General features: G+C 50.9%; 1 protein-coding gene across 4 annotated transcripts in view; it reads right to left on the bottom strand.

Moving 5' to 3' along the window:
- KLHDC4 (kelch domain containing 4) overlaps positions 1-23,869 on the bottom strand; it is a 58,357-nt gene extending 34,488 nt beyond the window's left edge. For 2 of the 4 annotated variants that reach the window (XM_082368716.1, XM_082368714.1), the window contains exons 1-6: positions 22,629-23,869; positions 22,348-22,517; positions 18,468-18,559; positions 15,732-15,810; positions 15,059-15,157; positions 9,516-9,652 (exon numbers count right to left, since the gene is read on the bottom strand). In XM_082368716.1, coding sequence (XP_082224842.1) covers positions 9,516-9,652; positions 15,059-15,157; positions 15,732-15,810; positions 18,468-18,559; positions 22,348-22,446 — 506 coding nt within the window. In that variant the 5' untranslated portion in view covers positions 22,447-22,517; positions 22,629-23,869. Of the gene's footprint in view, positions 1-9,515; positions 9,653-15,058; positions 15,160-15,731; positions 15,811-18,467; positions 18,560-22,347; positions 22,518-22,628 lie in introns of those variants that run through there. The other 2 variants (XM_082368713.1, XM_082368715.1) reach the window with 2 other exon arrangements.
- Between the last annotated feature and the right edge of the window lie 337 nt (positions 23,870-24,206).

Below are 24,206 nucleotides of genomic sequence, written 5' to 3'. Positions count from 1 at the left end.
AGTCAACTGCTTTCCTATAAACCAACAATGAACAAGTGAAATTTGAAATTAAAAGCAGTATTGTTTACATTAGCACTACAACATGAAATACTTAGGTATGAACCTAACAAAATATATATAAAATCTTTATGGGGAAAACTGCAAAATTCTGATGAAGAAAATCAAAGAAGAACTAAGTAAATGGAGGGACAGTCCGCGTTCATGGATAAGAAGACTCATTATTGTCAAGGTGTCAGTACTTCCCAACTTGATCTATAGATTCAACAGTCCCAATCAAAATCCCAGTAAATTATTTCATTGATATCAACACACTAATTCTAAAGTTTATATGGAAAGCCAAAAGACACAGAATAGTCAACACGATATTGAAGGAGAAGAACAAAGTTGGAGGACTGATGTTACCTGACTTCAAGACTTACTATAAAGCTACAGTAATCATGACAGTGTGGTGTTGGTGAAAGAGTAAACAGGTAGATCAATGGAAGAGAATAGACAGCCCAGAAATAGAGTTCCATAAATATAGTCAACTGATCTCTGACAAAAGAGGAAAGGCGATACAATGGAGCAAAGACAGTCTCTTCAACAAATGGTGTCGGAACCACTGAACATCCACACGCAAAAGAATGAACCTGAACACAGACCTTTTGCAAAAAATACTCAAAATGGATCACAGGCCTACATGTAAAGTAACTGATAGATAAGCTGGACTTATAAATTTAAAACTTCTGCTCTGCAGAAGATAGTATCAAGAGAATTAAAAGTCACAGTCTGGGAGAAAATATTTGCAAAAAACACATCTGATAAAGGACTATTATCCAAAACACACAAACAACTCTTAAAACTCAACAGTAAGGAAACAACCTGATGTAAAAAGAGCTGACGTGGTCACCCGGGCACACTCACCAGGTACCTCTGCCCACCTTGTTTTGCACTGGTGCTATCTCAATCTGGCTCTCCCACCTATACAATCCAACCACTAAGTCAAGGCTGCAAAAGATGGTTACAACCTGAGCTGCCCAGTCCAGCACTTCTCTATACAAGGCATTATTCTCCATTTATTTCCACAAAGCTTTCCCGCAAACCAGGTGCCCTAAAAAAAATACAACACAAAGACTCTCAAAACGAAAGAGAAGCTTGAGCTGCCCAACCCAGCATCTCCCCACTAGCAAATCTGAGATGAACATTTCATCACATACTGCTATGAGGACCTCCAGGACCTTCCCTTACTCCAACCTAGAACAAATTCCATTCTTCTCACCTTTCTTGAAATGCTTGATCATCCTAGTCTCTCTCTCCTAATGCCCTCAGCTTATTAACTTCCCTTTTAATGTGTCATTCAAACCAACCATGGTACTCATCCATGGAAAGTCAACCAAAAATTACCAGTTCCATATTCCTGAAGACTATATCCTGCTAATCTGATCTTTAAGCATCAGTCTTGGAGTAGCCTCACCATATGCAGATGACTACCGGCATTTCAACTTACTAAATACTTCTCTTCTACTAGCAAGGGCAGCTTCTTTAAATGCTACATTTATATGCAACCTACAAGGAAAACTTATCCCACTTCAATTTCATCTTGCTAGATTTGGTCCACAAAGATAATTTTGGATGCTGAATTGCCAACCAATTTATTTGCTTTTCTTCTTAGTTTTTTTTTTTAATTTATTTATTTTTAATTTTTTTTTTTTTTTTTTTTGGCTGCCTTGGGTCTTCATTGCTGCGTGCAGGGTTTCTCTAGTTGCAGTGAGTGGGGGCTACTCTTCCTTGCGGTACACGTGCTTCTCATCGCAGTGGCTTCTCTTGTTGCGGAGCACGGGCTCTAGAGCACAGGCTCAGTAGTTGTGGCGCATGGGCTTAGCTGCTCCACAGCATGTGGGATCTTCCCAGACCAGGGATCGAACCCATGTCCCCTGCATTGGCAGGTGGATTCTTAACCACTGTGCCACCGGGAAGTCCTTTCCTAGCTGTTTATCACCCACAAATCTAGTAAGCATGTTTTCTTTTCCAAATTCATGATAAAAATCCCAGACGGACGAGGTTCCGAAGGAGGGTCTGCGCCAGGCCACGACACCACCGCCGCAGGTCACGCCGTCACGGGGCCCTGACCCTGCCTGTGCGCTCTGCACGGTGAGAGCAGCGCTCTCCTCGGAGCCGGCCCCACTCCACAGGCTGAAGCGGCTGGCACGGCTTTTCCATGGCCCGGGGCTGGGTGCCTAGGACACAAGCCACAGTGTACAGCTGCACAACAGAGAAGGCGAGTGAGAAGACCACCACCGTGCTGGGCAAGCAACAACCCCCTCTGAGACACTGTCTGTTACAATGCTTTACAAGTACAACCTGGGAAACAGGTCTTCTTTTCAAAAACTGATAGGTTTGCTTCCCATGCTACTTCAAAAAAGGTACACAGGAGAGCCCAAAACGCTCCCAATGTTACTCCAGTAACCGTGAATGTCATGGCCCAGTGACCTATGGAAGCAGCACCAGCGAGCCAAGTCATCTCTAGATGACTCCCCAGAGCCGAGACGGCCAGGTTAGGGCCTCCTGCAGCCTCTGGCCACAAATCTGATGGGTGTTCTGTCCTTCGGTGAGCCAGGCATCAAGGACTCAATCAACTTTCTGTGGCAGCAGCCAAGTACCACTGTGTTTTGTAACCGAAAAGGGAAATTTTTTCTATAAAAAGACTCCATATACCCCTTTAGAAAATAAAGCCACCCAAAAAAGCCCGTTTATATTTGAATCTCCAACAGGCACTTTTCAACTGCCGTCACTCCTAAATATGGAGTCTTAAAAAATTAACATGCCCTACTCAGCCAGCTCTATAAGCAGCGCAAAAATACACGTGTACTTTCGTGGGAGCGAGTGCTTCCAGCACATGTGAGCTGCGGCAGGGCACACCGCCACTCAGCATCCCCCAGGCCCCTTCCAGCCAGCGGCTGCGGTGACGTTTACAGAAGACGCACACGCGACGATAGCGCCATGGGCTTCGGGTACAAACAGAGTGTTAAGCACTCAGTATGCAAATGCTTCCCTGAGTTATCTGAAAGTTTACACCTTACAAAAGATACACCATAGTACCATGCTGTTCCCGAGATATTTACTGAGCAAAGGAAAAATTTCTCTCACAATCAAGGCCACACAGGCCGACCTGACGGGGAACTTAGTCTAGTGGCCCATCCTCAGGAAAGGAAAGGGCCCTCCTCCAAGAATGGTTCCGATGTGGCCAGAGCAGGAAACGCAGGCAAGAGCATCTCCCCCTTCATCAAACAGGCCGCCTTCAGAATTCAGCCCCACTTTTCCAAGTACCACTAAACAACAAATTTGGAGCTTAGTAAGTATTTACTCACATTGCACAGAATAACTAGTAGCAGTCTCTAGAATCCAGGCAGCCTATCAAACTGTGTCCTTCTTTTACTTTAACTATTACTATTAGTAATGAAACCATTTGTGGAGTGTTTACATAATAATAAACCTACCACAGTGGAGTCCGAGCTGTGAGAGACTGAGCAGGTGGGCAAATGCTGAGTCTTGCCTTTGGTGTCGAACTGCCCTCAGACTCACACAGGTGCACATACACTTAGACAGAGCCCACTCTCCTCCCCGACCTCCTGGAGGAGATGCAGCGGGGGACGGGGAGAGAGGCTGTGTATGGTATAAAAATAAAAACACGATTAGTAGACAGAATCTGTGTTACCAAATCAGGCCGTTTTTTTTTTTTTAAATCAGGTCAGTTGTGCAGGCACGTCCCACCGAAGACAGACACTGAAGGGAATCTCAAAACATCTGTTAAAGTTGGTCATACTTGTCCAACGTAAATCAGGAGGCTGTGCTGACATTGAAGCTTTGGTCTTCTTGACATTAGTAACGCTACGAACTTTTCCTACGAACTTTTCATTTTCCAACTGTTATAATGTCAATTAAATGCTGCAAGAATGGAGAACGTGCATAAAGGAAGACAATAAAGACTCCTAAGGGTCTGCTCATTGTAAACGTGCTACAGAAACACAAGAAGGGCAAAAATGAAAGACAAAGCGGACGCCTGGGAATCGATCACCCTGCCCTCCCACGAGAAAAACTTGCTTGAAAGCCAACAAAGGGACTACATATACCAGATACTGATTTAACTCTGCCTCTGCTGGCCTTTACTGTTATGTAACCTTTTCTCGGTCTCAGTCTCCCCAAATGTAAAACTACCCCCATGGGAGTGAAAAATGTTTCCTAAAAAATGAATGCAGAGAATTCCCTGGTTAGGACTCGGCGCTCTCACTGCCGAGGGCGAGGGTTCAATCCCTGGCCAGGGAACTAAGATCCCGTAAGCCGTGCAGCATGGCAAAAAGAATGCAGAGTGCGGGGCCAAGTCCTGGAGGCCGAATAAATTCGGTTCACAATGACCTCTTCCTGCACTTTTCCCATGATTTGAGCTCACACCGTGTGGATTCCCCCAGACTCAGTGACCTTCCCCAGAAATAGCAAAATCAGCCTTCATTTTGGCTGAAGCGCCTTCCCTTTTCTTTTAGGTCAGTTAAGAAAAAATTACAGAGGAGAACCTGCCAGCAGTCACCCTCTCCCAACAGCAGCCATTGCGTCAGCCTATTAATAACCAAGCCCAGTTCCCAGCGGCAGCAGCTCCAAGGCAAAACCCCACATGCTGTAACCCAGCCCCCAGGATCGATAGACTGACTTCAGTAATTAGTCTGCCTGCTTCCGTGGCTACGCCGGGCCTCGTCAATTAAGCCTGCACAGCCCTGCCAAACAACAGTGGGGTGACGCTTTCATTTTGGAATAAGTAGTAAATTACAAAAGCAATACCCACACTGCTTTTCATTGTTAAGGATCTAAGAGGCATTTTACATGAGTTCTCTTACTTCTGAAAAGGCAGCCAACGTTTGTTTTCACATTAGTGAATGGGCTCAAAATAAGCATGAGACACGCCAGTAGGCGAGGCCTCCAGCTGTGATCCAGGGCCGCCTGGATCAAGGTCACTAAGGGGGGTGGGGAGGGGTTACTGTCAAATGCAGATTCCTGAGCCCCGTTTTAAAGCGGCTCTGAATCAGACTTGATGTTTGGGGGGATGAGGGCAGGAACATGCATTTTCAGAGCTCCCTAGGCGCTGATCGGCGCACGAAAGTCCAAGAATCACCCAGAGAGGCATCCTGTCAGCTCTGAGCCATCTCCCCAGGCTGACAAGCCTCCCAGCCACTCCACCGCCGCTCCTGCCGTGAAACCTCGTACGTGCTTTACGGCGCCCGCTCCAAAGTGCACACGGGGCAGCCACCCCGCGGCAGCGTGTGCTACACTGTGAAGCGAGGGCGGGCCCTGCGGACAAGTAAGAACTGCCCCCACCAAGACACCTGTGCGCCGCAGACAGCTGTGCCCACACTGCCTGGGGAGAAAGTCAGACCCGGGGACAAGGCTCCAGGAACACACGCCCTCTGACTTTGAAACTCTACCTCTGGGCCGGTTTAAACGTTACTGAAGGATAAAAAAATAAACCTAACTGAGACTCCTAAGAGAAGTGAAATGTTCCCGACTGGGAAGGCTAAGGATTAGACAGCTGTCAATTCTCCCTAGGTGAAATCTACAAACTGCAATCCAATCGAAATCCCATTGGAATGTTTATAAAACAAAACTTGAACATTCTGAAGCTCTTATGAAAAAAATGAGTGGGGCTTCCCTGGTGGCACAGTGGTTAAGAACCTGCCTGCAAATGCAGGGGACACAGCTTCCAGCCCTGGTCCGGGAAGATCCCACATGCCGTGGAGCAACTAAGCCCGTGCACCACAACTACTGAGCCTGCACTCTAGAGTCCACGAGCCACAAGTACTGAGCCCGCAAGCCACAACGACTGAGGCTGCGCACCACAACTACTGAAGCCCGCGCACCTAGAGCCCGTGCTCCACAAGAGAAGCCACCGAAATGAGCAGCCCGCGCACCTCAACGAAGAGTAGCCCCCGCTCGCCACAACTAGAGAAAGCTCGTACGCAGCAACAAAGACCCAATGCAACCAAATATTAAAAAAAATTTTTAATTAAAAAAAAAAATGAGTGCATGACAAATTTTTTAAGTGAATGAGAAAAACCTTCCTGCTATCCAAATAAACCACAGAGCTATAGCGATTAAAGTGGAGCGATACTAGAATAGGTGGGAAGAGAAGATCAAGGAATCAGAAGAAAACCCGGAAACATCCAGACCCTTCTGGACTGTGTGTGTGCACGCATGTGTGCCTGCACCGGCCCTGTGGCCCAGTCTGCAGGCACACGTGCATGCACACACACTCAGGCACATGTTGCTCTGCATCTTAGCTTTTTGTACACATATTTTTGTACAAGCTTTTTTGTACAAAATGAGAGGGAACATTTCTTTAGAGTATATTCCTAAAAGTGAAGATGGGGTCGAGGGGCAGGCACAAGCAACAGGATGCTGGAACGACGGGTGCTGCCAGCCGACACTTCAGCCAGCGGGAGGGACCCCTGCTTGCCCAGCCCTCGCCGCCTGACAGTCCGACCTTCCGTGTGAGCCGCTCGTGGCTGCCGCTTGCTGCTCGCTACTCTACACAAAGTCTCTATTCTGAACATGAGCTCGCTTCACACTGTAAACCTGTCACCACTCCCACACTTTCCTGGTGGCATCATTCCTGACAAAAACCTTAACATTCCCCATGGTCAGACAGTCACCCTCTCGTGGCTTCCGGTGTGTGACTCACTTACGGAGCCTTCCCTGAGACGTGCTTGCTCCCTACACACGGTGGCTGCAGACACTGTAACAGCAAGGAACGGGCCACACAGGGCACACCTTCCTCGCTGGTCTCACAGAACACACTGGGGCAGGGCGGGGGAAGGGCTGCGGCTGTGCGCACGCCCAGGCACCGAGCCCAGCGCCCACGAGGACAAAGGGGAACGGAGGTCGTCACCACACAGTATCTCTCGCACACCGCTTCTGATTTCTTGCATCCCACCAGGGGCCTTAAAAGCAGAGCCAGCCTCAAACACAACGCATCTGGGAACCGTAGGCACGTGAAGCAGCGGTAACTGAACCGGGCTGAGCAGCAGAGACACAGAAATTCAGCCGGTCGATTAAAATCTCCCGGCAGACAGAGTAAGAGGAGAAGCCAGGGGCAGGCCCTCCGCCCCCCGACCTTCAGCCCCGCAGGGACCGCGGGCTCTGGTGAAACGCACCGCCGCACCCTGGCTGCTGAAGAGAGCAGCTCAGCGCAGCTCCGCCCGGCTGCCCATCCCCCACCGAGAACCAGAGATGGCGGCCCAGGAGGTTGGCTCAAAAAAAAGACGCTGTAGACAAAAAAGACAAAAAGTAAGCGCTTAACCCTTTCCCTGCCACACCACTCTATCCAGGCTAGAGCAGGGGGGCTGAGAAAGGCAGCTCAGTTCTGCCTCTGCACCTTCACATTAGCATTTAGTAGGTCCCCCAGTATACCTCTGGGAATTCTCCCACTTTAATTACAATCAGCAAAAAAGTAATGCGAGACCTGCTCACCAGGAACAACTTCTGACTTCGGACAGAGGCCTCGAATGCCAAAGCGTAACCAGGCCCATAACGCCGGGACACAGCTCAAGGCGCGCAATGAGGCGGGGCTAGGGACAGCAGGCGAGGCGAGTCTGCAAAGGGCAGTGACTGCATGTCACCAGTGCCTCCCTGCTTCCTCGGAGCGAACACCTGCAACACCTGTAACGGAACCGGAAAGATCTGAAGGCCACGAGAAAGCACGCGCCACAACACAGCCCAGCAGGCCACTGCGGGACACCCCACAACATGCCGCCACCATCAACACCAGGCCCCACGGGTGCTGCTTCCTCACGGAGCCATTCACCGGCCCTCACCCATACGTTACAGGCAAAAGCTACCAAAGCTGACAAACATGCAACGAAAACATCAAGAACCAATTCACCAGAAGTGAACAAAGAAATAACAACTGGATTTTGAAAAGAATAACTGAAGCAAAGCAAGAAAGACAAAAAAGGGTACATGCTCTGGGCCTGAACACTCTTTAAATTAAGGGGAAAATGAAAATGACTAGGTCTCGGGCTTCCCTGGTGGCGCAGTGGTTGAGAGTCTGCCTGCCAATGCAGGGGACACGGGTTCGAGCCCTGGTCTGGGAAGATCCCACATGCCGCGGAGCAACTAGGCCCGTGAGCCACAATTACTGAGCCTGCGCGTCTGGAGCCTGTGCTCTGCAACAAGAGAGGCCACGATAGTGAGAGGCCCGCGCACCGCGATGGAGAGTGGCCCCCGCTTCCCACAACTAGAGAAAGCCCTAGCACAGAAACTAAGACCCAACACAGCCATAAATAAATTAATTAATTAATTAAAAAAAAAAAAAGAAAAGAAAATGACTAGGTCTCAATATATACACAACAAAATCAATTTTTAATGTGAAAAGTTCTTAGTTGCCACGCGTTTCCCAAAGCAAGCAAGAGAAGGCGATGCAAGCGGCGCTCGGGAGAGCACGCCAAGGCTCACCCTGGGTCCAGCTTTACGAGGATTGCTCTCCAGAGCTTCCCCGGCAGCTTGGCGAGCTTGGGAATGTCTGAGCACCTTCCCATCACCCTCACGGTCAGCTCTTTACACCGAGTCTAACGCTCCAGGCTGGAAGCCGACCTGAGCAGGCCAACAGCCGGGTATTCACGGGCTCCTAAAAGGCCCCTCAGGGGACCACGGAGCACACCCTCCAGGGACCTCCCTCGGATGCAAGTCCCGGGACCTGACAGCAGTCCTGAACCCCCCCGAATTCCGCTCCGCTGAGGCGGGGAGCCTGGCGGCTGCTTTAACAGTACAAAGCCAGTGCCCCAGAGCCGCGCGTGCACCCCACAAGGGCAAAGCCACTGACTCCACTTTCAATCCGTCGTGCTACTAGGCTTCTTCTTGTACATAATTTATACGCAGACACACCGTCCGTCTCTCTACAGAGTCAGCCGTGTGGCTCTGCCCACGGAGACTGCAGGGGTGAACATGACAACCACAGGTCAACGTCACCGACAGAAGGTGGAATCGAGCATCAACGATGGCCGAGCCTGGTTTACTGAACAGTGACGTAAAGCCTCCCCTGTCCTTCCTCTTAAAAGCTCCACTATTCTTATGTCAAGCAGACCTAGCCAGATACTTCCTCTCAGTGACACGGCACTCCACTGGCAGCAAGCTGAAACCCAGAGCCTCCTCTGGGGCGATAAACAGACAGGAGAACTGCAGCAAAACATGATCATCGTTGACGCTGACGAGGGGAGGGAGGACCAGGAAAATGAGCCCGGATGCGGCGCTGGTCCCAGAGACCCTGGCAACGCCTTCCACGAAGCCAGATGTCAGGCAGCCGGCACCGGGCCGGGCCACTCCGCGAAGGGGAAGCTCTTCCCTCACTTTGGTTACCAGCCAGGCTGGTCTCCCAGGCGGGCAACCACGCTCCTTGGAGCCCTGGAATTATCCTACAAGAGCCGATCCCACCACCGTGAACCCCAGACGCTGGCACGGGACAGGAGCGGGCCCAGGGGTCATGCTCCTCACCTTACCTGACTTGCTCCCACGTCTTGGTGGCCAAATGCAGGACCCAGAGGTCCCTGTAGTGGTAGAACTGCTCTCCATCGGGAGAGGCAAACTCCCCGCCAAAGATCCACAGCTGTCCGCCGCCCTGGGGCACCACCACAGCCTGTTGAGAGAATGGCGACAGGTCAGGGCACAGCCATACAGCTCTCAGGTAAAACCGGAGCCCCTCCCCCAGACCACCCGGTGCCAAGCCCTGACCTCGTCTTCAAATGCCTGCCCCATCAGGTCCTTCTCGTGGCCTGCCCCTCTGTGGTTCTGCTGAAGGCCCAGGGCTCACAGGCCACGTGGGAACCAGGCGGGACCGCCTGGGCTGGGAGAGCCACACAAGCCACTGGTGGGCCAGCCCGCCCTGAGAGTCACCAGCCCTGGGCCCAGACAGCGAAGGAGGCAACTGGGCCCGTCCTTCACACCAAGGGGGTGCGGGACGGGAACCTGTTGAGGGGCCATCTGGCCAGGGGCTCACAAGCAGTGCCGACGGCAGCAGGCACAGTGTGGCCGGGGCAGGGGAACTGGGTCGGGGGCAGCTGGACGCCAGGTGCTCCAAAGCAGCCTGTGTGAATGCCTCCTGCCCTCGCAAACCGCCACGGACAAGCACACACTGAGTGGTCAGACGGTGGTTCCCAGGAGGCCCCCCCCCGGGCACCCTCCGAGCACCCTGGGGCTTGCACTGCAGCGCGGTCCTTCTCTTAATTAAGCTTAATGCTGCAGAACTGCGGCTCCATCACCGATGCAGCTCCTGCCCTGGACTAACTGGAGGGTCCTGGTGACACACTTAGGGTGATGTGCCCCCCCCCCCACCATTTTCACTCAGTCTTGTGCATCCTCTCAGGACTGACCTATCAAGAGACAAGCCAGCTTCCTAGGACTCTAAAACCCCAGTAATTATAAAGAAAGAAACTGATCACTTCAAATCTTTAAACCAGACATGAGGATTAGCTCAGGCCCAAACCTAACACATTTTTTTGAGCTTAATGAAGTTTAGGTAGTACTTTCACGCTACGCAATACCATATAGTTTTGAAATATCATATTATAGAAGCTACTGAATGTCCCAGGATAATACCACAAATAATGCATTAACTGGGAAGAACAGTACAGGGAGAATACATGTATGTATACATACATATACACATGTATGTATGTGCACACACACGTATACACATGTATGCATGTGTATAGTCCAACTAATATGAAATATAGATGCATAGAACTATGAATCACAGGTGCAGAGAAAAGACGCAGAAAATATAAATTAGGAGTTCTGGAAGAATGGACAATGGACTTACTCTGCTTTCATTATTTTCATTTTTTTTTCACAATGAATATTTATTACTTACATAAGCAGTTTTCAGAGCCACTCTTAAAAAATGAAGTCAAACTCCAGGCAAGAAAACAGACTGTGACCAGAGTGTGTCTCCCACGTCCCATCACAGGCAGAACTCGGGGGGCGACACGAAGGTGGACTGATGGCCGGTGATCTGAGGGCTCTGTATTAACCTCCTCCTCAAAGACCATAAACACCAAGAAAGAGCTAACATACTACTCAAGAGAAGATGAAAACTATAAAGAGACAGGCATAAAACTTCCACTTCTGACCAGGCTCAGCAATCAGCACCATGCCAGCCCTCCCACTGTAAACAAGGAGGAAACTGGACAAAACCTATGAAGCACAACAGCCAGACAACACGACGTGCAGGACCGTGATCCTGAGAGACGGTAAACAAGCAAGGTCAGCCCTCTGACCCTGCAGGCAGTTTCGCACCCTCGTGGTCCTGCTGAGCTGAGGAAACAGAAGCCAGAGTTCCAGGATGCTGAGGCAGCTGGAATTTGCAGGGCCGAGCACCCTGAAGTCTGGGTGGGCTCCCCTGGAGCCCATAAACACTAAGCTGCACGTGTGCAGACTGAGACCGCCGGAGGCCGGGCACCATCACTGCGAGGCTGAAAACTTGGAAACGACCTGAGCTCACAGGGGGCTCGGAGACAGACAGCTTCCAACCAGAGTGAAAGGTGTCACCAAATACCCAGGGCGTTCACTAGAGACCCCAGAAAGGCCACGCCATGGAGCTACCATGCTTAGAGAAAGCCTCCAAAGGCTCACGGTGATCTGCACGAGGCTGAGCCACCTACCAGAACGAAACTCATCATCTGTTGATGAACGAAAACAAACGCAGACAGTCAACACTCCAGTGGCACTTCACTGAATGGCGTCATGCTCATGGCAGGAGGGGTCTGGGCAACCCAAACACCACCCACTTTACTAGCGTGACACAGACTGAGGACGCTGTCTCCTTGTGGGCCAGGCTGAAACTGCAGAAGGCATCAGAAAAATGACAACCTGACAGAGAAGGAGTATGGAGACTCCAGTGGGAATGTTGTGAATAAGAAGACAAGAACTGCTCTGGTGTTCAGGGATGTATCTCAGCTTTGGGGCTTGCCCAGGCTCCCCTAAGATCTGCTTTTGCATTCACAAAGTCTATCACCTAACCACACAGCTCCAGCAGAAAAATGTGACCCATATCAACAAGGTTAGTCAATACAAAGAGATCCAGAAATGACACAGACTAGAGAATCAGCAGACAAGGACTTGAAAAGTTATAAATACGTCCAAAGACTTAGAAGAAAACATGAACATAATAAATAAACATGTAAACAACCAACATTCCCTGGATCTAACAGAGGCAAAGCACTGCCCAGTGACCACAGTAGGACGGCACTGCTCCCCATACAAGGCAGGGCTGTCCTAGCCAGCATCTACTTTGCTCCTTGTCCCACGAGGCTGTATGCTTCCCAGGTGTTTGGGTTTCTGTATTGTTGTCTTAACTGGAATAAAATCATGTCTAGAAAACCTTAAGTTCACGACTCTCCCTCCAAGGGTGAAAAAAAAGGCACAATGGAGTCCAAACAACATACAGATTCTGTGAATGGATTCTGACATCAGCCACACACGTCAGCTTTGTGAAAGCCAAGTCCTAAAAACGTGCCAGGCCATCAGGACCAAAGAAAACACAAAATATGGGACATCACCAAGAATGGCAAATGTGTCTTTTCTGTCGCCGTATTGCAGCCCTAGAAGAGCGCCTTGCATGTTAAAGATGCTCAGAATTTCCCAAGGAACAAGTCTGCAACACCTTCTCGGATGGACGGCAATGAAGCTGTGACTGAGCTGGAGGAAAACACTTCCTGCAGCTCATGTGGGCGCTGTCCACACAATCTGCTCACTCAGGAACAAGCATTTTGTAAACATTACCTCTTCTCCGTAAACTCCTTACTGCTCAGGCTCGCACAAAGGCTGACGAGAACACAGGTGACATTTTTTTAACCATATGGAACCTTTTGTTCTACTGCATGAGAGAATGCATCTTGTTTCAAGTGAGTTTAGTTAGTTATTGCTTGGGGAGAAACAAACCATCAGGCGAGTAACAAAACGTGAACTCCGTCTGCGCCCGCACCTCCCACTCCCCCACCCCTCCATTCTCAACAGTCCCGTCAGCCCGTCCAGGCACGAGTGTCTGAACATTCTCCCCAGGGGAGGGTGCCGGGAGCGGAGCACCAGCCAAGGCCTGACAGGTGAGGCCTGACAGGTCGTCGTCAGGCACACCTTCAGTGGGCCTCGTGACCCCTTCCCTGCTCTCACTGGCTGTATTCATTTTAGAAAAGGCCAATGAACCCTCAAATTACACGCTAAAATAACTTAACCACTGGACCGCCAGGGAAGTCCTGGGTTAAGACTCCACGCTCCCAATGCAGGGAGCATGGGTTCGATCCCTGGTTGGGGAACTAAAATCCCACAAGCCACACAGCACAGCTAAATGAATGAATGAATGAGTGAACAAAATAAAATAATCCCCCAAAAATCTAGAGAGAAAAGACAGAATGAAGGGTCCACGTATAAGCTTTCTCCTTCTACTCATTTTGCCCCTAATTGATTAAAGAACGTGGCTTCTATCATCACATTCATTAAACTAGTCCATAATGAGGAAAAAACTTTTTAAAATATTTATTTATTTATTTATTTGGTGGCACCGGGTCTTAGTTGCAGCACCTGGGATTTAGTTCCCTAACCAGGGATCAAACCCGGGCCCCCTGCGTTGGGAGCATGGAGTCTTAACCACTGGACCACCAGGGAAGTCCCATGAGGGAATTTTTATGCCTCAGAATTTAATGTAGTGGAATTTGAACTGTAATGACCTTTAGGCAAAAGACTTTATAACCAATTTTCTGTTTCCCAGAGCTCTGATTTGTTGTGAAATTCACAGAGTAAACAGCAAGCCAACCTTATCTACAGGGATAACATTAACCCTCAGACTCATAAAGTACTCCCAAGATGTACATACAAATCAGAGCCTGCCAAAGTAACTGACTTAAAAATCTCAAAGACTTATGACACTAATTCTTCAAGGACAGAGTTAATAACTGATTAAAACGGATAAGAAAACAAACACCAAAGAAGCACCTCAGCCTGTGTTCCTGGGGCCCAGGAACTGGAGAGGCGTTGAGAGGGGACTGCTCCCCGCCAGGATGGGCCGGGATGGGACAGGACAGGACTAAGTGCTTAGCCTGGAGGCCTGGGGTGGGTGCATTCTCAGAACTGGAGAGGGCTCCGGTGAATGGACTAGAACTTACCAAGATCCATTTATTAATTAAAACCCAGCCTTTCTAAGGTCTAGTTTTTAAACCAGAAAGCAGTGCATGCCTCTCTTCCAGAAGATGAACCAGTCCAAATGCCTGCAAGCCCGGCTATGCACGAGACGTCTATGCAGTTCAGGCATTCGGCTCCCCCTCACAGACCCCATTTCAATCGGGAGGTTACTCTGAGCGCAGGATTAGAAAAAGGAGACGCACACACTGTGGAGGGACGTTTCAGTCATGCCGCGGTAGGCTGACCCTGGAGAGGCATCACTCTTTCACATTATCTTTTGAGCCCCAACACTGTCCCAGGTACAATGATGAACAAGACAGACCAATGCCCGCCCTCGCGGAGCGTACGAAGGTGGAACCATGAAACCAGGGCCCCTTCCCTGTAAGTCATCGGCTCTGACAGCGCTCGCTGCGGTGAGCAGAAACGAGCTGAAAGCACGCCGACTTGGCACTGCTCCCTTAGCGTCCCTGGGCACGACTCATTTCACTCTGCAATAGCTACTTTCGGTAACCGCTGACACCTTTCACTCTGTCTTTTTGTCTTCATCTCTCTGGTCACCAGATCTTGGGCCTGTGGGAGCCTCTCTCACTCAAATACAGGACCATTTTCCTGACTGCTACACGCCAGGCACCACGTAGGTGTTTTCACCTAGCTTCACACCACCTGGAGGAGCAGGAGTTCCTCTCCCAGCCTCACAGGTGAAGTCTGAGTGTGAAGCAGCTCAGAAGCAAGTCCAAGTTGGAGAGTGAGGACCAGGTGCAAGGTCCAGCCTCTCCACACCAGGCTGCCCGCCGTCACCAGCTCTAAAGGTCTGTCATGGAACCCCGAGTCAGAGAGAGGAGGGGAGGCTGATGGCCATACGGACACGTACCTGGTGAGCACAACGCCTCGGAGGTGGGTTGGGGATTTCAACTTTAGTCCAGGCGTCTTTCCTGATGTTGTAGATGTAGAGTTCATTATAGAAAAAAGTCTGCAGAAAGGAAGAGGAAATTTAGTGTCACGAATGCTGCTTCCACACAAGCGACAGCAAATGGAAGGTAGGATCTCAATCACTAGCTCTCCCCAGGAAACGTGTTTTCTAAGGCTGGTCCCCGGACCCTTCAGGATGATGACACAATGACAAAGACCATCTCTGGACCGCCATGCAGGGAAGGTGAACTCAGGATTTTGGAACGGTTTCATCTATAGCTCTGAAACACACGGCTTTCTGGTCTGCTCAAAAATAAAAATTACAGGTTGTACAATTTATCAATTGCTCTGCAATTTATCAGCACTTTCCCTATTCAAACACCTTTGGAAACCCATCATGAGGAAGAACAGCAGGGTGCTGGCCCACCTCATGCAGGCGGTAAGAGGCGTGACCCTAAAGGTCCCTAAAGGACCCTGGTGCCTTGTCAAGGACCAAGGTCCAGGCCAGTTCTGACATGTGGACACACAAGAGGGGAGTTAAAGGACCATGAATATCTGACATCAGCTTAAAATGACGTTTCCTCTAAATGAGACCCATGAAAACGTGGAGGGAAAGAAGAAAATATATACTTAACTTTTTGGCCATTGAAATATTCACCACCAAAAAGGATTAATTCATCTTTCTCAGGATGAGCGGAGAGTGAGGCATTTAACCTGCAAGAGACACAAGCAGCAGCTCAACACAAAATCAAACCACTTAACGCCCAAACTGAGAGCCGTTCTCCTTTCTATCAGAGGGCTTCGCCACCAGGGACATGCCCGTCCTAAACTTCTGTGAGAGAGGAGCCTGGCACTGAGGACAGAAGCTGAGGCACCGTCCTTAGAAGCAGCCTCACCTTCAAGACACTAACACCCAGGCTCAGTCTCCTAGGAGGGCAGGGGCTACTCACACAGCATTTGGCTGAAAATCATCAGCAGTGGGAAGTCTAGGGGCTCCTATTTATGTGCCAATTTTCCAGAACTGACCTGTTTTAAAGGTCTATCCTCTTAAATCACAATCTAAACTGTTCTAAGAGGTCCAGTATTGAAGCATTTCAATATACATCCCAGATTCCTTCCATCTAGAAAACGCAAATACTTTTCTATTTACTTCACACACGAGGACAAGAGAATAGCCATAAGGGAATTATAAGTAGGTCCTGACCATTGCAGCAGAAGTAATGAAGGGCACGGTGACTGAGAGGGAAAATACCCTTCTTGCAGAAGCCCTTAGAGCGGCATTCCCCAAGATGCCCTCCACATTAATCCCACAGGACGCTTCTCAAAGGGAAAAGGGTTTCAAGGTCAAGGAAGTCTGGGAAATCTGAAAACTTTTTCTCCTGGGGATTTATTGTAGACAGAGACATTCTATAGGCTGAGAAACTCTGTAGTCAAACCCTCAAGGCAAGATAGTACGCCCTGGGCTCCAGTACAACCGAGCACCTCATCCTCATGTCCCCATTAAATTACCTCTGAGCCAAGACGTGGGGACGTACACACTTAAACTTGGTGATTTTCCTGGGTTTTTTCCCGTAATGCGATAGAGAGGTGGAGGCGAGAAGGTACTAAGGTTACCACCAAAAGGTCTGCATCCCAGTAGATCTCAGCTCCAACTGCTCCCTTCTGCCAGGAAGCTTCCCAGCTGACCCATGGAACTGCCAACGTCTCACATCATATTGTGACATTACACCTGGCTTTTTGGGCAGCATACTTTAGGAAAAATGTCATCCAAAAGAAGTCAACCCACATTCAAAGTGAATTCCCTCAGGGGTGCTGTACAGATAAAGCCTCAAAGGTCTCATGGATTTATCTGCTTCAACAATTCAGATGAAAACGTCCACCTACCATGTGTGACTCTTATGCTTGGCCTCAACGATAACACGATAAATACAAGGAAAATCACAGCAGATTCCTAACGGAATTTATGAGCCGAAGAACAAGAAGGATCTGCAACTTTGGGAGCGGCTGCAAAGCCGCTTGTGTCTGCTCAGGGGTAAGCACACTGCTCCCGACCCTGAACAGGTAACGATCGCACGCCGGGGGCGAAGCCGTGGGATCCGGAGCCGTGCCCTGCACCCACTGGAGCAGAGGGGGGCACTCTTACCACCTCCCTTCCTGACGTGCTAGACCAAGGCCTCCACTCAGGCCTGAGGGAAACAAAGCAAATCGTTTCTCAACTAAACAAGACAGCTCCGGATGCTCGTGCCGTTAAGGCATTTCCCCTTCTCCGAAGGACATGGCATCTCCTTATCAGGGTCACTCAGCCTCCCTGGGCTCCTAGCTTGATGCACTCCATGACCGGCCTCTGCTCTGCCAGGAGCAGGTGTAAGAACTATTGAGCCTGAATCCCTGGATCAAATTAGAGAACAACTGGCATTCCGGAGCCAAGGGGACGGGAAGAAAGGAGCAAGAAGCCAGTGAAAACCACAGCCTGGGGCTTCCCTGGTGGCGCAGTGGTTAAGAATCCACCTGCCAATGCAGGGGACACGGGTTCGAGACCTAGTCCGGGAAGATCCCACATGCTACGGAGCAACATGTGCCACAACTACTGAGCCTGCACTCTAGAGCCCGCGAGCCACAACTACTGAGCCCGCGAGCCGCAACTACTGGAGCCCACGTGCCTAGAGCCTGTGTTCCGCAACAAGAGAAGCCACTTTAATGAGAGGACTGTGCACTGCAATGAAGAGTAGCCTCCGCTCGCTGCAACTAGAGAAAGCCTGCACATAGCAACGAAGACCCAATGCAGCCAAAAATTAATTAATTAATTTTTTAAAAAACAAAAGAAACCCCACAGCCTGCTCCTTCCACAGAGTCTCAAATCCTACAAAAGATGCTGGAGCTCCTCACATAAACTACAAACCCACCTAAAATGGCTAACAGACAGTTTACATTTAATGGTCCCACTTTTCACATGAGAATTTGAAAGCATTATGAACGAACACAGCAAAAAGCTATCATGATTTTAAGTTTCGCACCGTGATGGGCCTTTAGAAACCTAAGAAGCAAGGAGAAGCTCACGGACTGCCCACAGACTGTCACCAGGTGGCGAGCGACCAAACCCACACAACCTCCCTGACCAGGAGAGCAGCTGTGCCGGGGGACCTCGTCGCCGTGTTTCTACACGACAATGAAGCTGAGTTGCCTCACTCCCATTCTTCCTAAGTGGAACTGAAAGAAATGTTTTGTGGGAGCTGATCTGGCGGGTTTTCATGACGAAAATGTCCCAAGTGCCCGGCTACTTATGAAAACACGGTGTCTACTTCAAGCAGTTTTCCAATCTATACCAGAAAACTTCAGGTCGGAAGCTACACTGGAGAGTCCGTGCTGCTTACCTTGGAGAAGGCGGGGAGCAGGGTGTCTCCACGATCCGAGTCTTTCTGGCATCGAGAGCCTGGAAGTGGGCTATGAGGGCTTCGAGGTCCTCCTGTAGACAGACAAGCCACCACACGTGAGACGTTTTCTTAAACCCTATCACGTGGCCAGATGCCTGGGTCAGCTTTCCCCAGCCCCTCTGACCTGACCAGGGTCCAGTCACACCCGTGAATTAGAACTTGTTTCTCCCATTTCAAACACACAGAACCTGACACACGCGCAAATACTCAGGGCCTGACCTTCCCGCGCACGGCATGTGCATCATCTCCTTCCAAACCCTCACCCCGCCCCCCCAAGGCCTTCCTCTCAGACAAGCCCACCCAACTTCACGCCAACACCTTCAGCCACCCCTGGAAACCCAGGCCTGGGCCACCGCACCAGCCTGCTTTGCTGTCTGCAGAGCGGGGTCTGATGTTTTCTTGTTCATTTATTTATTTTGTTTCCACCTCCCTCCCACCAACATAACAAAACATAAGCTCCAAATGAACCAGACATGTCAGTCTGCTTAGAACGGCGCCTGCGCGGTGGGGGCCCGACATCTATCAGCTGCAGCCAATCCGTGTACGAAGGTCTCCACCGTTAGGAACGCAGAAACCAATTTAGACGTTAAGGCGCCAATTTCCGTGCACAGCTGGGCAGCATTGGAACTCAGTCTTCTTGCCCTAAGTCCCTGCATTTACACTAGTGCCGCCCACCCCGCAGTGATGCATGATCTGTCTGTCACGGGAAAGTCTCCCATCCTTCTCTTCAATGCTCAGCCCAGCACCTTGCTCATGCTGAGACCTGGCATCTGTCCCCCCCATCCTTCCTCCCACCCCACCCCACCCCACCCCACCCCGGCTCTCCTTCCCAGGCTCCACATTCTGCAGGGCCTGAAAGCGGGTCTTCCAGACCCTTCTCCCGCCCTCGCCTGCCTCACGTCCCACCCCATCTCCTCACTCTCCCAGCCACACTGGCTTCCTCTCAGTTCCTTTCATCAGAGCATCACACCCCCTGGGCCCGAACGGCCACCCGCAACCCCGCCCCCACCGTGTGTACCCCCTTCACCTTCCCGAAGGCAGCCACTCTCTGGAATGGAGGGCTCCTTACTCTCACGCCATCTCTCTATACTTTTACTACATGTTATGTATCCCTAAACCACGTACGTTATTGTTTTAGGTTTTTCAATTCCATGTAAATGTTATCGTACTGAATATTCCCTTGCAACTTGCTTTTTTGCTTAACACTGCTGAAAGAAAGGCTTGATGCCCTGAACCCGTTCGTTGTCACGGTGGCAGAGCTATATGGTTTCTCCACCCATCCAGCTGCTGCCGAACATCTGGGTCACCTCCAAAATTTTCTTTTTTACAAGAAATACTACCACGGCCGCTCTAGTACCTGTCTTTGTGTAGCTGGGGGTAATTTTTCCAAGGTAAACCTTTAGATGTGTAACTGCTAGGTTGTAGCTTCCACTTTTCTAGGTATCGACAAATTAGGACCCAACTGGCTCTACCAATTTTCACCTTCACGGGAGTCCACAAAAACATCCGCTATCCTGCTACTCCTATGTGTAATTAGGTACTCAAGACAAGTTACTGACCCACTGGACCCTTACAGGAAGACCCGCGTGGAGAAGTGACTGTTGGAGCCTCAATAAGCTCACAGTTCCTAGCCCACTGTCACTCACCCGAGAAATTATCTTCCTTAAAGGCAGAAGGGAAGACGGGAACAAGGTGGGAGGAAGGTGTGGCTGCGACGGGCAGCAGCAGGCCTGGAGGGAGAGCTGCTGTATCAGTCCTGGGGCGAGTGGCACTGGCACCCACCTGGCTAGGCCGGCAGGAAGCATCAAACCCCGCCACGCGAGGGCAGGCACGACCACGGTGTCTCTGCTTGGGAGCAGGCCTCGTCGACCCCTTAGCTAGGAGCACAGGCTCTGCCGTCGTTAACTGAGCAGGACCCTATGAAGCCTTCCGGGGACAGGAAACCGCACACCCCCCCGCCCCCCGCCAACATGTCCTCTGCCTGCCCCTTGTCTGTAGAAAAACTTTAGCCTCCTAGGCCTTCCCAAGTTCCAAAGAATAAATTTAATCAGAGAAATGAGAAAATGCAGAAAGAAGAAAAACAGTCAAGAAAGACAAAATAATAATAGTTTGGTCTTAAAGTCAAGGACCTTCAGTTCCTCCTCAACAGCTGTAGATGATACTCTGCGCCACGTCCTTTGAGCTGTTTCGCAGATACGGAAACGCCCACCAGGTGGAAGAAGTTAACTGCGTGCTGCCCCCGGAATGCAGACCCCAGACGGGCTGGAAACAGGCTGATGATGTTGACTCCCGATGACCTCACCACCAACCAACAAGAAGAACGCCCACAAGCTGATCACACAGCCCACAGCACTCCTTCCCTGACCCTGTCTTTAAAAACCTTCCCTGAAAGCCTTCATGGAGGTCGGGTCTTTTGAGCACCAGCTGCCTGGACTCCTTACCAAGCACCTGCAATAAACCCCGCAGTTTCCCTCACCACAACCCGGGGTCTGTAGGTTGGCTTTGCTGCGTGCAGGCGAGGGGACCCAACTTTGGTTCGGTGACTGTCGGGTGACTCGTTTCAACCCCCACCTCCTCCACTTCTTGCCAGTTAATCCAGTAGCCGCTCCCCATGCCCGCACGTTGAACAAATCTCACCAGATTAGAACAAGGTCCAGGAGCCAGGTAAGCTTCCCTCCTACCACTCTAAGGCAGCACTTCTCAAACGGCTGAGTGTCACACTCATGGGGCTGAGGGGCTGGGACAGGGTAGGTCTGGCAGCACAGGCGGCCTAGTCGGGGAAAGCCTCTCCAAGGTGACAACAGGCTCAAAGGTGAAAAGGAGCCAGTGTAGAAGAATGTATTTGGGGTTGAGGTGCAGAAAGAAGGTGGCATATCTGAGACACAGCACAGAGTTGTGTGGCTGGAGGGGAGTGAGCCCAGGTGATGTAGGTCTCCCCAGCAGGGTGAAGAGATGGGGCTTCAATAGGACAGTGTAGAAGGGGAGGAATCTGCGTGACAGCCTCGTGCAGGTGTCAACCAGGTATCTGAGACATGAGTTCTGCACTGGGCAGAACTCCAAGTTGTCCCCCACGACCACTTGCTTAGTCCCCCTGCCAAAAAATGACAGGAGACAGGGAGGGGAAAGGCCCAACCCCATTATTTGACAGATGAGGAATTGGAAACACGAATGCCATAGGAAGAAAAGGGACAAGCGTATGTGGTCAAGAGCTCTGGATCAGGGACATCCGGTCAAATTCCAGCTCCAAGCCACCTCACAGCTGTGTGACCCTGAGCTGCGCGTAACCTGTTAGCTTCCGATTTCCTGTCAGATGGGGACGCCAAAGTTACCTAACTCAATTGGTTGTAAGAATTAAAGCCCAGAGAGCACAATGCCTGGCGCGCAGCAAACACTCATTAACCCCTATAAACCGCCCCGGGTTAGGGAGCCCGTGAGCAACAGTCAAGTAAGAGCAGAGCGCTCTCCTCTAAGTTCAGCACTGATCCATTTGTAGACCCTTGTAAAGACAGAGAGAGAGAAAGAAGGGGAGAGAGTAAGAGGGGGAGAGAGTAAGAGGGGTAGGGAGGGAGAGGGAGAGACAGAGACGGAGAGAGACACAGAGAACTGTTCTGGAACGCCCCACAGTTCCACTTACTTATTCCACGGACGCTCACTGCTCAGAGCTGCCGTGAGGATCACGTACCCCTTTTTAAAGCCAAGGACTGAGGCTTGCAGAGGCGCGCCCGCTCAGCCCGGCCCCTCCCAGCACCCAGCACAGGGGGCCCGGCTACGCACGAGACCCGGGACGAAGGAGGCCAGCCCGCCCGCCGGCCCCGCTCACCTCCTCCTTCCGCGAGCGCTTGGACACCTTCTTCTCCATCTTGGCGGCCGTCTTTTCCGCCCCGCGGCCCTTCTTCTCTTTCTTGCCCTTCTTGCCCATCCCGCCGCGTCAGAGAAGATGCCGGGACGCCTGTGAGTCTCGAGCGGCGCGCAGCGCTCAAAAAATACGTGCTGGGCGGCGCGCAGAAAGCGCGTCACTTCCGGTCCGCCCCCCGCGCGCTTCCAAGGGCGGGGCGGAGTGGGCGGAGTGGGCGGGCCTGGGCCGGGGGATGGAGGCTTTACGGGTTCGTTGTGCTCCGCCTTTGGAAACGGGCTTGGGGGCCTCGGGCTCTGGGTGGCGTCCGCCTGGAAGCAGTGGGGCCCCGTCCCCGTCCCCGTGCCGTCCGCCCTCAGCTCGGAGACCTCCTCCCGGGGACTCGACGCCTGTTGTTCCCGCCGCCACCGGGCCCGGGCCTGAAGGTTGGCTTCAGTGTCTGCCGTGTTTACGCATATTGCTTAGTGCGTGCACATTGCACAGTGACCCAGCTGGGTGACTCGGTAAATGAGCCGCGTTTTGTCAGCGCGAACCCTTGTACGAGTCAAATGATTGCTGTGGCTTCGCTCCCCATAGAGATGCTTATGCACTTAAAGGATTCGCAGACCCTGAGCGCCAGATATTGTTAGGGGCTGAGGGTACTGTGCTCAGCAAGAAAAACAGCCCTGCCAGTCCGCCTTCTAGGTGACTCCTTAAGTGTCCTGTGTGAGGGGACTTGTTTCTCCATGATCGAGCAGGGCTGATGACACCCCCTCGGAGAGCAGTCAGTGTTCCAAGTCTGGGAAGCCAAAACCGCCCGCTAGCATTTGACTCAAACGATTTAGTAAACGGGAAAAACCACACGTAGAACGTGGAATGCTATGGTTTGGACAGAGCAGAGTGAAAATGCTTCTCATTGCTTAGAAGATGTCATCTTTGGGCTTGTGATCAAGGAAACAGGATAAATTAAGGACAAGCACAAGCAAACATTTGGCAAAGGGAAAGCATAAATCAGGAAATAATCTCTTTTCCTACTTTGTGGGTGAACCACCACAAGGCTCAGCCTTAAAGAAATTGTGACAGGCTGGGACCTGAGACCTTTTGGTGCAGTGCTTGCACCTGGACAAATCGCCTCCAAACAAAATACAAAGAAACTAAGGGATTAAAAATAACTGCATGCATGTGGCAGTTGGGGCAAACTATGAACAAGATACAAAAAGACAAAAGACCCAACTGCCACTTCTGAGGAGTAAGGAAGCAAAGCACGGGTACTGCAAATGATCCCTCTACTCAGCACCGCCAAGTTGGGGGCGGGGGCAGACCACCAAAGCCACTGCTGGAGACCAACCCGTGGAGCGCCTCATGCCCTCACCCCATGTAAGGTACCAGCTCGCCCCCCCCACCCCCATCCCCCATCAGGGAGCAAGCAAAGGAACCTGCTACTTGGTTTCGCTCCCTCGTGCTGCAGCACAAGTCCCAATAAAGCCTTGCCTGAATTTCTTCTCTGGCCTCTTATCAATTTCTATTGATTAAGGAGTCCAAGAATCCTGGTCGGTAACAAAATCAACTTAGATCCAATCAATTTACTAATCTCTTAGCAGCCAGGGAGGAATGCTTTTTCAGCCAACTCCAAGCCTTGTCCATTAGCCTAGTCTTCCAGAAGAAAAATAGGGCTTCCCTGGTGGCACAGTAGATAAGAATCCTCCTGCCAACGAAGTGGACATGGGTTCAAGCCCTGGTCCGGGAAGATCCCACATGCTGCGGAGAAACTAAGCCCGTGTGCCACAACTACTGAGCCTGCTATCTAGAGCCCGTGAGCCACAACTACTGAAGCCCGTGCGCCTAGA

Source organism: Balaenoptera borealis, assembly GCF_965194805.1.
Source record: "Balaenoptera borealis genome assembly, chromosome: 19".
In the NCBI taxonomy this organism is placed as follows: Eukaryota; Metazoa; Chordata; class Mammalia; order Artiodactyla; family Balaenopteridae; genus Balaenoptera; species Balaenoptera borealis.
This window is presented reverse-complemented; position numbering and strand designations above follow the sequence as displayed.